Source organism: Aquila chrysaetos, chromosome 20, assembly GCF_900496995.4.
Source record: "Aquila chrysaetos chrysaetos chromosome 20, bAquChr1.4, whole genome shotgun sequence".
NCBI lineage: Eukaryota > Metazoa > Chordata > Aves > Accipitriformes > Accipitridae > Aquila > Aquila chrysaetos.
Window position 1 is genome coordinate 24,530,225 of NC_044023.1, and position 14,112 is coordinate 24,544,336.

The 14,112-nt window shown below is 50.8% G+C and overlaps 1 protein-coding gene across 3 annotated transcripts in view; it reads right to left on the reverse strand.

Annotated features, from left to right (window-relative positions):
* The window catches only part of SRGAP3 (SLIT-ROBO Rho GTPase activating protein 3), a 133,590-nt gene extending 120,383 nt beyond the window's left edge, over positions 1-13,207 (reverse strand). For 2 of the 3 annotated variants that reach the window (XM_030043882.2, XM_030043885.2), the window contains exon 1: positions 12,909-13,207. In XM_030043882.2, the coding sequence (XP_029899742.1) occupies positions 12,909-12,975 (67 nt within the window). In that variant the 5' untranslated portion in view covers positions 12,976-13,207. The remainder of the gene's footprint in view (positions 1-12,908) is intronic. The other variant, XM_030043884.2, reaches the window with a different exon arrangement.
* Positions 13,208-14,112: the final 905 nt, after the last annotated feature.

Here is a 14,112-nt window from a genome sequence, read left to right on the forward strand (position 1 = left end):
AAGCATTACTTGCACCGTGGTGGTGAAGATCCACCTATTTCTGCACCACAGACAGAGGAACAGTTCGTCCTGCCCCAAGGAGCCAACAACCTCACTTGAAAACAGGAAGCAGCAGTTGAGTCGAGCCAGGGACCTCAGCGTGACTTATCGCCACAGATCAGCCGATCAGACGGTTTTCTAGACCTCACAAAGCAACCAAGCTGGTAAAAGGAGAATCACACAGCACATACACTACCCAATCGCCACGGCAGCACAGAAGACACATCTGACAGAAGCAAACGGCCAGTGCACAGGCAGTTTCTGGTCCTCGTGCAAGATGCGGAGCTCAAGGACCTGACTGCTGCTCCTACTCCTAACTACCGCCCTCTTGCCCGAGTCTCTGTGCCTCTGCACTCCCCATCAGCCGAACAGGCAGAACGCTCCTGCCTGCATCTTGGAAGCACTGGGAAAATAAAATCGTTAATACTCTTAAACATTTTGAAACTATTACACGGGTATTTACAGAAATGCCAGTGTTACTTAATCCAGTGGCCTCTCTCAGAGCATTGCTTTGATGCTGCAGGGGAAACTATAATGTATCCAGCCAATTGTGTAATGCTCTACACGGGGATAGAAATTGTTTTCCCATCTCTCTAGCAATCACATTCCACCCTGAAGCATGATATTCAATTGTGCTGACCTCAGCATGCTTAACTGTACATAATATTGACTGTAAAAGTACTCAGCCCTTTTGAAAATATGCCCATCTCCAAAACGAAACAATCATTAGGCAACACTGCAAAATAAAAACACATCACGGTATTCCAGCCTATACTTGGTAGAGTGTAACCCTACCGAGCAATGCGCAAATAACTTCCCAGTAAGGAGTCAGCACCCTCTTGTACACCACATCACTGCTGCAGTACTCAATGTGACAACAAACAAGGTCTTTTACTTACAGAAGAGACATACCAAAGGAGGAGCCTTTGCCAGACTTCCCACGACTGCCCACTTTGGAGGGGTACATGCAGACAGGCTTCAGTCACCACGGTATGAAAAGCAAGGTGAAGGATTCACTGTGACTCTTTTCTAACCTTGCAACATACATCGCGTGATCCCTTATGCAGGCAGGGATTTCGGCACATGATCTCAAGGGCATGAAGCTCCACACGCCAAAGTCAATGGGAGATATCCCACCCATTCAAGAGGACTTGCTTCAAACCCACAGCGCCATGTTCGACAGCAGCCGAGTCATATTTTCAAACAAAACTATCTTTTGGCCAGAGCGGGACTTTCCCAACTCTTAACAGTCATTTAGGGCATGCTGTCCCTCCAGAGGAGTTAGCACGTCCTCCCAAATAATAGAGAGGCGAAAACAGCTGCCTACAATAACATTTTCTTAGAAGGCCCAATGTGTCTTCATCAACTAACAGCAAATCTCCTTCCAGTGGAGGTCACTGCTGATAAGTGGTCCACAGCATCCTTCCAGAGACACTGTTGAACAGACATCCCCATCTGGCTTACAAGGTCCAGAGACACAACTCCACAATGACCATGGGTCACCTTCTGCAACACCAGCATAAATCTGGAGTAACTGATCAGCTTTTGACAGCAAACAGGAACAGATGATGGGAGTTCAAGAAAAAGCTAAATATACTCTCTGCTCTTGGCAGGATAACCTTGCAGACAGTATTTCTTCCTTCACTGACCAGCTAAACACAGTGTCTTTCGATACTCTCATGCAGCTTCAGTGTATCACTTCCCATTAATGAGACAAAGCAGTTTGCAAAAAAAGTCAACAGCACTGCTTCCATCTTGTTCTGAGCTACAGCCCGCTGTTTCACACTGCATTCCCACTCCAGGGCTACATTCCCAAACAGGACTCATCTGCACAAGGCTTCGCCTCCTGATCATCATTGTCTAGCAATGCAATTCCAATCTTCAAGCTCTCTTGCAGCTTTAAACCTGCTACACTGCCACTACTGTAAAATGACAGCTGAATTTTTTTCTCTCCAGATCAGATAAAGGTCTGCATCTTTAAAATTTCAAAACTATCATTTAGGTTCTTCCCAAATATCAGTTAACCTTTTTTCACACAGAGAAAATCTTGAATTCTCTTTAGAGCCTTTGCCAACACGAAAGCTTCAGACTGCCACACTAACAGTTCAATCTCTAGTTCTTACTCTTTTATGAGTTCTTCTGTAATCTCAATTATTAAATTACAGCATCATCACAGAGTTAAATTTCCATAAAGGGGGGGGGGGGGGGGAGGCAGGGGGAGGGGAAGAGATTCAAATGCAGACTTCTTCCCCAAAAACAGTTCCTCTAAAGCCATTAGGTTACTAACACTGGACAGCAAGTCCCATCTATTGCAGCAGGATCTTGTCTGAGCCAGAGGCTTTAAACATCACCATCAATACAAAAAGTAACTCACTGCTGTGAGTTCCCTCAGATCTCAGCTGCTAGCCCACTGCAAGCTTACATAGACAGAAGCTTTTCTGAGCAGCACTTAGTTGATCTGGGTATGTCAGCTTTCACCATGCAGTAAAGCAGAATTCTAGTCACCTGGGGGAGGGGGGGGAAGCATTTTCATTCCATAGCAAGGGTTTTTATTCCCATGAAACAATTATTGATTAATCAGTGCATTTGACAGAGAGAAAAATGTTGCACACACACAAGGCCAGCAACCTAAAATTATTTAACTGGTGATCTTGAGCTAAGAAATCTGTTCTTGAGGTTATCTTCTCTAAACGAGCTGTTCCAAGTAGCAGAACATCTCCTCAGGCTCTAATCACGCCACAAAATATCCTCAAGACCACAAATAACTCTTCAAACAAAGCTAATCAATGCCACAACATCTAAAAGAAAACCAGTCTTTGGGGCTCTTCCCTAGTGAAGGGAAAGCCACTGTTTCAGGAAGTCCATGACAGGGACTTCTGCTGTGGTCCTCCAATGTGTGATACTGTTCCACAATGTTGGACCTCAGAGGTGAAGTTGGTCCAACGGACAGAGAAAGGCAGTGGAAAATCGGGCTCCCTTTTCCCTTAATGTGAATCATTAAAGCCAGATCTCTATCTCCTAATCTCTGGTCATTTACATGGTTTTGTATCCTGTTTTATTTTTTAAATATTTACTCTTACAATACAAGCAAGATAGTAAAACAACACTGAGTGTCACCTAACCACTAGTTAGCTTTGCTATCTAGATAATAACCAAAGCAAGAGCCATATGGATAAAATCCTTGCCCTAGAGAGCTGTAGCCCTGAGTGTTCCCAAGAGCAGCAGGATTAGCAGCCACCCAAAGAGCTGCATCCCCTCTTCTCTGTTTGTTTTACGGACAGGCCACTGAGGGTCAGAGGCCGGGAGGGACAGAACTAAAAAATGAGGGATGCTCAACTAAGGAACAACCTCCTCTCCTCTCTCATCTGTCTGATATAGAAACAAGCAAGAAACTGTAGGCAATTTAACTCTACAGTCATTCTAACAGAAAATTACCGAGCTTTCCTGCACACCTGCCATTGCTGCAAGACAGAGCAATATTTTATAGAGCTACTTTGAGAAGCAAGATGCATTAGAGTAACTGCACTTCCTTGCCACATACATGACTGTCTTCCCAAAGGCCTATGTGGAAAAGGAAAGTAAAATCTTTTTTTTTCTGCCCTCTTCAAAGCTATTCTTCAACTTCAAAGGAAAGAAGCATGACAGACACTAATGCAAATTCTTTTCTGAAGCTGTTGGACACAGAGAGGCTGCATCGTTTTCCCAAACTCTCCAGCTCCCAGACTAACAGCCTGCAGCACCAAACATCTTCATGGAGAACCTCCCCTGAATGTCAGCTTAGCTTCAGCAGTCAGGAAAGGACATCAGTAAAGCTAACAGATACAGTTTTGTCATTCAGGGTGGCACACTGTTTCAAGGCAGCTCAACAGCGCGAGATGGGTAAGCAAGAGAATCTCGCAGCCGTAGCCGCCTCCCAGTTTCCAGCTCCCTGGTTTCCCCAGTCCCTCCCATGCCAGGGGTTTCCCAAACTGGGGAACTCAGGCCAGTACAGACAGACACACAGCTCCACAGCCACATCAGAACAAACACCTGAGCACCAGCAAAGAGGCACTGCTGTCGCGCCCCTCTGACAAGGCTGTGCACACAGAGCTACATCTGGGGACCCACCTGCTAGAAGAGGCTAGGACAAAAGCTCCAATTTCCGCACCAGAATTGTAACACCACACCTTTTTACGTATCTTTGTTTTTAAAACAAAGGGGAAGATTTAAAATAAAGAGGATGATTTAACACAAAGGGGATGATTTAAAACCTCTCCCTCCCCACCATGGATGGGATCCTAACAGCTGCCTCCTCATTGATGAGTAATGACAACACTGGGATAAAGAACAAGGCTGTATATTCCCCAGCCTGGCATGTGAGGGCTGCTGTGCTGTTGATGGTACCATTTTTCACATGAACTCTCAAACCAAGCTGCTGACCACTCACGGTCATTGAACAATCCCACAGCACTGTGGCAGTGAGAAACACATCAGCCCTATCACACCGACTCGGTCCCAGCCCAGGGAAGCATACTACAGCTACATAAACTCCCTCAGTAATTTTATTTCAATACTCCTTCACTTCCCCTCCTAAAATTGTGTGGTGCAATACACTGTTCAGCAGCTGCCTCTTCCCAAACTACTGCAGCTGTCTTCTAGAGGTGAGAAAAGGGACACCAAAATAAGTCATCTCGGGCCAGTTTTTCAGAGAAAAGTTTACAAATCAGGCTCTTGGAGATGTGAACAGCTTAAAGTGCATCCAACAACCGCAAGCACAAAGCAGGAGCACTGGGTGAGGACTGGAAGCCAAGGAGGTCATCAGTGACAGGTACAAACCATTATTACCACTGTCACTGCGTGGGCTCATGCTGTTTACTCGTTTCTATGTCCTCCCTTGCTGCTATGATACATACCAATAAAATACACAGAGGTGGGGCACACACAACACAATAGTTATTAGTAAGAAATATTTGTCTTTTTTAAAGAGGAAGATTCGCTGGCAGCTCAGCAAAAGCCTCCTGGGATTAAATCAACATTCAGGATTAAATAGCCACCCAGGTTGTAAGAAAGGGGAGATTACTTCGTGCCCGTTTTGCTGAAGAGCGGCATGAGGGACACGACTGCACACGCTGTTGTGCCCCTCTCCAGCCCCGAGCCTGATGCCAGGCGTTACCTGCTCGAACTGCTCCATCGCCAGCCGCCTGTCAGGAGTATAAATGCCTCTGAAGCCGGTAAATGCATTTCAGAAGGTGATTGCTGTTGCTGCCGTGGGTGGTAGCTTGACAAACAGCTACTGAAACAAAGCCAAATTCAGGCATGAGAAAATTTAAGAGCTCAAGGGGGAGGGTTTCCCCCCACCTTCAACGGGCCAGCAGAAGGGGAGAGTAAATCCCGCTGCTGACAGGTGCTGAAGCTGTGCACACAGAACTTAAAATATTACACCTTGCAGAGGCTTATAAATATCTGTTAAGCACCTGAAGCACATTTGGTGCTGCACTCTTACAGCCCTTGAAACTCTTCACCTGGAACCAGGACTAGCTACAGGCCATGAATAAGTGTTGTAAGAGGTTTTTACTGTTATCAGGAAGAAGGGTAGATTGATAAATAATGCCTGCTGCACCCAGGTACCTGCCAGTTATCAGGAAAGAAAATAGCCAGGCTTACAAGGATCGAACTATTGTTCTTTTCTATTGAAATCAGCTCTCAGCAGAGGCCTCGGAGCACTGCAGGACCCCAGCTCCTGCATGCCACCAGACCCCTTCCCAAGGACAAGCCACATCCTCTGGGCTGGACTCATAGTCCAGCGCTTCCAACCCCACGCGAGATGACCCACAGGCGCAGAGGTAACGGAGAGGCTGGAGACCCAGGCCATCCCCACTGGAGACAGCACTCGTCACGCACACGCACAAGCCAGAGGGGCTGCCGAGGGTGCCCGGACCCACTCGGGGCAGCGTGCTTCGGCCACACGCACGCTTGCTCCCGGTCCCCACGCGAGGCCCTGAGCCCAAGGCAGGAGTTCGGGCCTCCAAAGTGGAGCAAAGCCCAAAGGAGGCCTCTTCACCACCGCGTCCTTCCAAACACGGCTGGATTTCATTCTTTTAACGCGCTGGAAGAAAGTCACCTTAACGAAAGAAATCTGAACCAAAGCCTGACCATGGGACCCACAGCCTCCCCATGGGAAGCGCAGGCTCTGCCCCAGGGCCATCAGCTGCAGGAACAGCCATTGGCTTCCATTTTATACGGATGCTCCCACGTGAACCCAAGGGTTTAAGAAGCACGGTTGCTAAATGCGACTTCTGCCACGTTCTGGGGGTCAGGCCACACTAATAAGCTTTAACCCAGAGCTCCAGCTTCCCCCTCCCTCACCACAGGGCAGGAGAAGCACAACCTCCCACACCCACCATCCAGCTGTGGACACCACAAGGTGCCGGGAGATGAAGCCAGCAACAGAAGCCAGGGACCTGGACTCAGGAGGAGCGAGTCCTGCAAAAGGTTCATGCCTCGGCCGCTCTCTTTGCCAGCTTCTCTGTCTTTAGAAAGAAAGCAATGCTTTCCTGCTTATCCTGCCAGAGGCACCTCCACTCTGCCATGTCTGGTTAAATAGCTTCAGCTGGGGCCAGAGAGCTGTGTCTAATGAGGAAAAAACACTTTAGTGATGTCACCTGTCTTTTTTTTAAAGCACCCCACATTCTGCTAGAAGGCCAGCACACAGGCTTTCAGGCCCCCATCTAAATGGGGCCACGCACCTAGAGAGTCTTTGGGTTTAGCGATGTCTCGACGAGAAAGAGCAGCCACAGTGCCTTGGCATGCTCCACTTCTACCGTCTGCACCAGCGTCGCGAGGCCAACGGCCCGGCCCCAGCGAGGCGGTGCCCGGTGCCGTACCCACGCGCCTGCCCCGGCGGGCAGGCAGAGCTGGCCGTGAGAGCGTTGGACCATGTACCAGCTGTCTGACCCACAGCAAGGCACCCAAGCACAGGTACACACCTTTCTCACAAGCTACCCTGAGCTGGCAGCTCCTTCTCCCCTCAGACCGCAGAGGAGGCCCGAAGCCAAGGCATTTTAGGAAGGTCCATCCCAGCAGCAACTATGCAGAGCTGCCGATGGTCGGTTGCGTGCAGGAGCCTGCTGACTCAGTTGCACCATCCCAGCCTCTGCCAAAGCGCTCGGGACTTTAGCTTTGCAGGAAACATCTCTGATAGATCCAATTTGTTTCCGTTAGAGACTGCCAATTAATCTTTATTACGAATCACATATATACTCCTCTGCTATTCTCTGCACATGGCCCTCCCAGTCCCCGCCCATGGAGATCTCATGTAAAACCCATCTGCCAGGACCACGCTACCAGACCCCCCTGAGGAAACACAGAGGATAAATGGAAGATAACAACAAATAAATCTATATGGGAATCAACCGAACAAGGAGCAATGCTGAGCAGTTATTCTGAAGCGTCGCAGTAGAAACTAGATCAGATTCATCAGGCTCTGCTATCTTTTGCAGACGACTCCACTGAAGCCAATGGAGCTACCACAAAGGCATGCCAGCTGGCCCTGGGGTAACACCTCCCTACATTTTGTTAAGCAAGACAATTAAGCCAATGGAAATTTTATAACTGCTTCTGTGATTAATATTTAGCAGTTTCCTACCAGCCCACCCAAAAGGGTGGAACTTTCTTCTCTTTTGCACAGAACCATTTTATTAAATGGGCTGTCAAGTTTCAAGCCCTGATGCCTCCTCCAATTGGGAGCCAAGCTTCCCTCCTGAGCAAGCCATAATCCCAGAAAATAATTTGGTATGGGAATTTTCCCAAAATTTGCTGAGCAAAGTGGAAAGAGAGCAATAGGTAGGAAATAAGAATAGTCATAAAAGAAGGGATGCAGCTACTGCAATAGAAAAAGTAAAATGAAGCTAACAAGCAATGAGAAATTAATCTAAGCTGCAGTTCTCATATGAAAATGGGAAAAAACACATTGTTTTTCTTTGGCCCCAGGTTTGCAAGCCTTTTTAATGTTTTCATATGCTAAATCCATCAAAACTTGAGTTCTATTATCAATTTACACAGCGACTAAGAGTCCTAGAAGTGCAAGAAATCATCCCTTTACCACTATGCAGCCAGATGCACCATTTAAAGACTACCGTCTTTAGGATCACCAGGGATGCGTTTCACCTGCCAGCCATATGACAGAAGAAGATGCTATTGACTCACAGCAGTCTTCCTGCCAACAATAACCAAATAGATCACACAATGACCTGAATTTTGCCAGGGTGAAAGAAAAGCTTCAGGAAGCAATATGAAATTAAACAGCCAGTCAACATGATGCCCAATTTTCTGCAAGATTTACAATGCTGTACCATAGACAGTTGCATCTACATAATTAAAACTGGTTAGTTTTGCTGCATTAAAGCAACAAATCACGCATTTGACAGTAATGAGGAAATGACATTTATTTATCTTCCTGGCCAGCTAGACCAATTAAAATTGTATGTCTGAAAACACTCACTTTAAATTGTGCATCTAAGGATATACTGTATTCTGCAAGTAGCTTTAAAGTGGCAGTTGTAAATACGCAGCCATATCTTTATTGGCATTTATTTTTAATGCAACCATTCCTGTTTGCAAATCTAAGACAGACAAATAAGAAAACCTGACTCCTAAAAAGCACCCTTAATATTTTCTTTCTGGTACCGTCAAGCGAGCATCTGCTGCCAATCCTGGGGCCAGCTCTCTCTCCTCTCCTGACAGCTGAAGGAGGATGCAGATCAGCAGCAGAAGGAAAGGACGGACCCACGGCATGATAACTGACAGGAGAGACCACACCATGGGAAGGCGCCTGTTAGCGGTGCGTGCGTTCAGGAGAGGTCACAGAGAGAGGTCCCCGTGCACGGGCAGATGGCAAACACTGCGGAGAGCTGCAAGGACAGCCAGCCTGCAGCAGCCACAGACAGCAACAATTAGGTATTTCCACTCCTAAAAACGGAGTGGCACCCACCCAAAGCCTCAGGCACCCTGCATCACTACCAACACCGCGTAACCATGGCCTAGCTATCAGTCCCCAGCCCTCCCTACAACATGCAGCAGGAGCGCGTGCAGCAGACAGCACTCACACAGACCTGCACACACACGCAGGCACACCCCTCGCACACACCCTCTATCTTTTCAAAGCATTTTCAGGACGACTCCTTCCCACCGTGAAAAAAGCAGACACCATTCTCCAGGGAGGGAAAGAAGATACAAAGTTATTATGGCTGATAAATCACCCCTGTGCACAAAGATTATTCACCAGTTAAACTCTACTTACGCCAATCATGCTCCCCACACAAAGTGTGGACTCATCGATTTTTTTTAACCGAGGCCGCAGCACCCTGGAGCAAGGAGGTCGGGGCAGGGCTCAGCTCCCGCGCTGCAGCTACTGACAGGCTGTCCCCAAACCATTCAGGTCCTCTGCTCTACTTCCCAACAGCCCGAGAAAGAGGGCTTTCAGCTAAACTTTCCTAAAAATCAGCCTAAGCAACATTTTTTTCTTCCACACCATGTTATTCCCAGTTGTCTGTCAAGCTCCTCTAGTAATACTTGGGCAGCTGAGGGTTTTTTTATGCACTTGAGGCACTGCCAGATGATTATTGCCTTTTGCGAGAGCCCCAGGCACTGGCTGCCACCTCATACCTTCCAGGCTGCCTGGGAGGTCACGCTGGCCAGCACCCTGACCGTTTCCAGTCCTCTGACATCTATCTTTTCAATGCATTTTAAACACACCTCTGCTGTGAATTACTTTCACTTCCACCCATGCCGATGTATTCCCTGGAGTTCACACGGGGGGTTTTTCCACCTTTCTCCCTGCTATTTTCTTGACCATGCATGCCATGGGAACCACCACTGTGCTGTGTTCAGATTTCAGCCTGAACCTCCATAACAAGGCATCACTTCTTCAAATTTCCACCTCTTATCTTCATATGCCAGCTCTTCTGTGCCAACATTTTGTTTCCGTTAGTCTCTCTCGCCATGGCTCCCCCTTTTCTTTCTTTCTTTCCTTCTTTCTCCCCATTACTTTTCCATTTTAGTCTTTCTCTTGAGATTTGGGTATCCGTCTTCACCAGCGTAGCAGGGGTTTAGATATGAATAGAATAACGACTAAATCCCTGAGGGAAACAAACAGAGTATCTGGAATAATGAAGTGGCCTACATGAAATTCCTAGGTCAAGCCAAGGGAGATCAGGCCTTGCAGAAGGGGAGCAGAAGTGGAGATGGGTGTTTATGGTCACTGTCACAGCCTCAGGAGAAGGTTTAGGTGATGACAAACCCTGCCCCATGTCAGGTTTTGCTGACACCGACAACACACAGATCTGTTGCATTTGCACACAGGGTACATGACTAGTCAAAGAAAAAGCCCCATCCCCTCTGCAGAGCACCCTTGGCAGCCGGTCCTCCTCAGGTCCCTACTAATGTCATGATCAACCACTGACTTATCACTGAACCTTTCTGCCCAGTTACATTTTCTTCCACTGCCCCCATTTAATGATGAAGCATGGGCCACGACAGAGCTCTGCACCAACTCCTCTGGAGTCGGACGTTTATCCTCCTCCAACCATTTAGCAATGTGGGAAGGTCAGAGCCACCCTGGTCCCTGCAGGGAGGTGACAGCGAGGGTGACAACTGTCAGGGCCGGAGCCCCTTCACCTCACCAAGGTCACCCTGAGACCACGCTGGTCCTGTGACGGACCTGACGTGTCTCAGGGACGGAGCTGCCACCACCTCGAAGGCAGCGGGCAGGCAGCACACGCAGACTTTGGGGTCCAACTCTTCCCACCTCACCCCAGCTTCGGGTGCAGTTAAACCCTCACCACATCCGAATTCACCTTCATTCAGATGAAAATACAGTCTGAGCGCCTTAAATCAGAAAATGGACATTTCTGGAGGTATAATTAAGCACAGAATGCTATCAAGGAAATTATTACCAGCCCATCAGCAAACTCAGTCTGTGTTACAGCTGCCCAGAAAAGCAGCCCAAAACGTGATCGCTGTGGTGCAATAAAACACCCTTACACATAACTCCAGCGTTAACTGCCTAACATATGGAAACCATGAGGCTACAGAAGTCGGGCCAGGAACGATCACGGCAAATGAGGATTCCAGTTACAAACAACAACAAGTTAAAATACTGGAGATGTCTGCAGCAAAGCTTTTGGAACAGATCAGGCCCAGTCCTGCCTCCAGCTACCCCTCTGCAGCCCCAAGCATCTGAGAAGCAGGAACCAGGACACCTTCGAGAACAACATGGAAACGTGGGACAGACTCTATGAATAAATGCAAATCCCCTCCCGTAAAACAGAACAATACCACAGGCTAAAAGAATATTTCATCTGCTTAACTGCAGGGTGCAATAACATCAATTTGCCCAAATTACACACAAGCAGAAAGGTAATTGGCACTGAGCAGAGCATGTTGTGACTGTTACATCACTCTTCAAAGCCAACTACAAAAGGCTGAAATGCAAGAAAGTAAACAATGGCACGAAATCAACAGACAGCCCCTTCCCCAAAATCCTTCCATCTGGCATTGCACTGCAGCACTTAAGCAGCTCCTTTTTCAAAGCGGTCTCTGTGCAGTTAAGACATCACTCAGCTGAGCTCAAGATCCAACATGCTAAGTGACCTCTAGAGAAAACAGGAAAGCTGTTTAGTTTGCACATTCACAGGTTAATTTGCAGAAAAGCTATTTTATATTTTTATTTAACTCTGTCTTAACCAGAGACTTAAGCATAGCAAAATGGTGAACCCACACCTATATAAAACAAACAACCAAAGATAGATCAGAGCCAATTCTATGTAATAGCCGAGGGACTCGAAGGGGGCAACTTAACAAAAAGGCGTTAAGTAAGCAGTTAAAATCCTCAAACTGAAAGTGGGAAAAGGAATTGTCATCAACTAACAGAATTAGGAGTTTTCACAATAGTGAGTAGATTTACGAACTAAGGTTATCCAACAGTATCAGTTAATACGGTTTGCTACGGATACTAGAAATCCTGGTTTTGTAACAGAGAGATGGCTACACGGACTAATTTCTTCTGTCTGACCACACACACTCAGTCTTTCACTAGACTGCAGACATCTGTGATGTTCCAGAGGGTACCAACTTTCCCACAGCAAGCCTAACTGCAATAAAAATTAATTTGGAGCCTGACATTTGACGCTCGGTGGTCTCAACAGACACAACCTTTAATTATATTCTTCCCTGATATTTAGAAATAAAGCACTCCGCTTCAAAGGTCTTCATCCTGCGACGCGAGGACTTGCATAATAATGATTCTGCCCCTGGAAATCGCGGGGCCCGATGCACGGCGAAGTTCCTTACATAAGACCTGCAAGACCGAGGTGCCTCCTCGCCGGGGAGGCCTCGAGCAGAGCTCCTCACCCACACGCCGACGCTGCGCGGGTTCTCCCTCCGGTGAGCGGTCCCCGAACGCCGGAGCCCCGGCTCGTCTGTCGGCAGCCCGCCCGCCCGCCCTCCCGGGGGGGTCACGGCTGCCCAAAACGAAGCCGATGCCGCCCGACAAGGGAGCCTCTCCGCGAGGGCGGGCTCGGCTCGCCTCGGGTTCGAATCGTTAGCCGTTACGGCCGGCCCGCACGCCGAGTTTCCCCCGGCGCCCACCCCGCGGGGCCGGCACCCGCCGCCGAGGCCCCCCGGGGCCGCTCCGCGCCCGGCGACGCCGTCGCCCGGGGAGGGGAAGGCGCCGGGGGCAGCGGCGCGGGGAAGGCGGCCGCGGGCTCCCGCAGCCGCAGCCGCAGCCGGAGCCGGGCCGCCCCGCCGCGCCGCGCCCCGCCCCGCACACAAAGGCGGGCGCCGCAGCCGAGCCCCGCCGCCCGCCCCGCGGTGCGGCGTCCCCCGCTCCGCACCTTTGACCTGCGCCTCGTAGTCGGCGATGATCTCTTTGTCCTTCTTGAACTTGCCCTGCGATGACATCTTGCGGGAGGGCGCGGGCTCCGCCGGGACGCCCGCCGCTCCGCACCGCAACCGCAACCGCCTCACCCGGCCGCGGCCCCGCCGCCGCCCGCAGCTGCCTTCATTGGCGGCGCCGGGGACACCGCGCACCGCCCAGACCTCGGCGGGAGCCGCAGCGAGAGAGACCGGCCTCGGGAGCCGAGCCGAGCCGAGCCGAGCCCAGCCGCGCCGCTGCCCGCCGCCAGCCGAGGCGGGGCCCTGGCGCCCCTCCCGCGCTCAGGTTGCGCGCGGGGCGGGGCCGCCGTGAGGGGCGGGGCGGGGCGGGCGCCCCCGCGCCCCGCCTCCTCCTCCCCGCTCCGCCGCCCCCGCCGTCCCCCGGTCCCGGGGGCGGCCGTGGGAAGGGGGGGGGGCCCCGTCCTCAGCCCCCCCGCTCCTGCTCCAGCAGAGCTCGGCCCGTCCCCGCCGCGGCGCGAAGTGGAGCCGCGCCGTCGGTGAGGGCGCACGGCCGCCCCCCTCCCCGGGTGCGGTACCTGCAGCCCGGAGGCGGCGTTCCCCGGTACCGCGGCGCAGAAGCCCGGCGGTGCTGACCCCCGGCACGCCGCCGTTACGCCCCGGCTCCCAAACGGCTTCCCACGGGGGCGCGTTGGGGTCCTGCGCCGGGCTCCCGGGAACGGCACCGTCACGGGCAGGAGGGCCGCGGGCCCACCCTGCCCTGACACCGACCGGCTTCCCGCGCCACCGGAGCGCGTCGGTCCAGAAGCCGTCCCTCTCTCGGGCTAAAAGCGCCGGGTACCGCGAGCCGGACGGTAAAGCAGCGCTGGCGGGCGAGGTGCCCCTCAGGAAGAGCAAGGAGGTCTCTGGGGCCGTGCCCCCATGGCCGCAGCGGGCCCCGCCGCCCGGGCACCCCACGCCGGTCCCCCTTGCCTCCCTGAAGGCACGGCTGATCCGCAGCCACAGGCCAAAAAAATGCAGCCGCAAGGGAGTCACCAACATAAAAGCAGTAACAAACATGAGCGCGGCGGCACAAGAGAGGTTTACAGCACACATTTAACTCAAAGGCTGTTCGACTCAAGCCGGGACATCTTCTGACTGGCACCATCTCGGGAAAGCTCCAGGTCCCAAAGCATAGCAAACGCCATTGTTCAGAGCAACAAACAA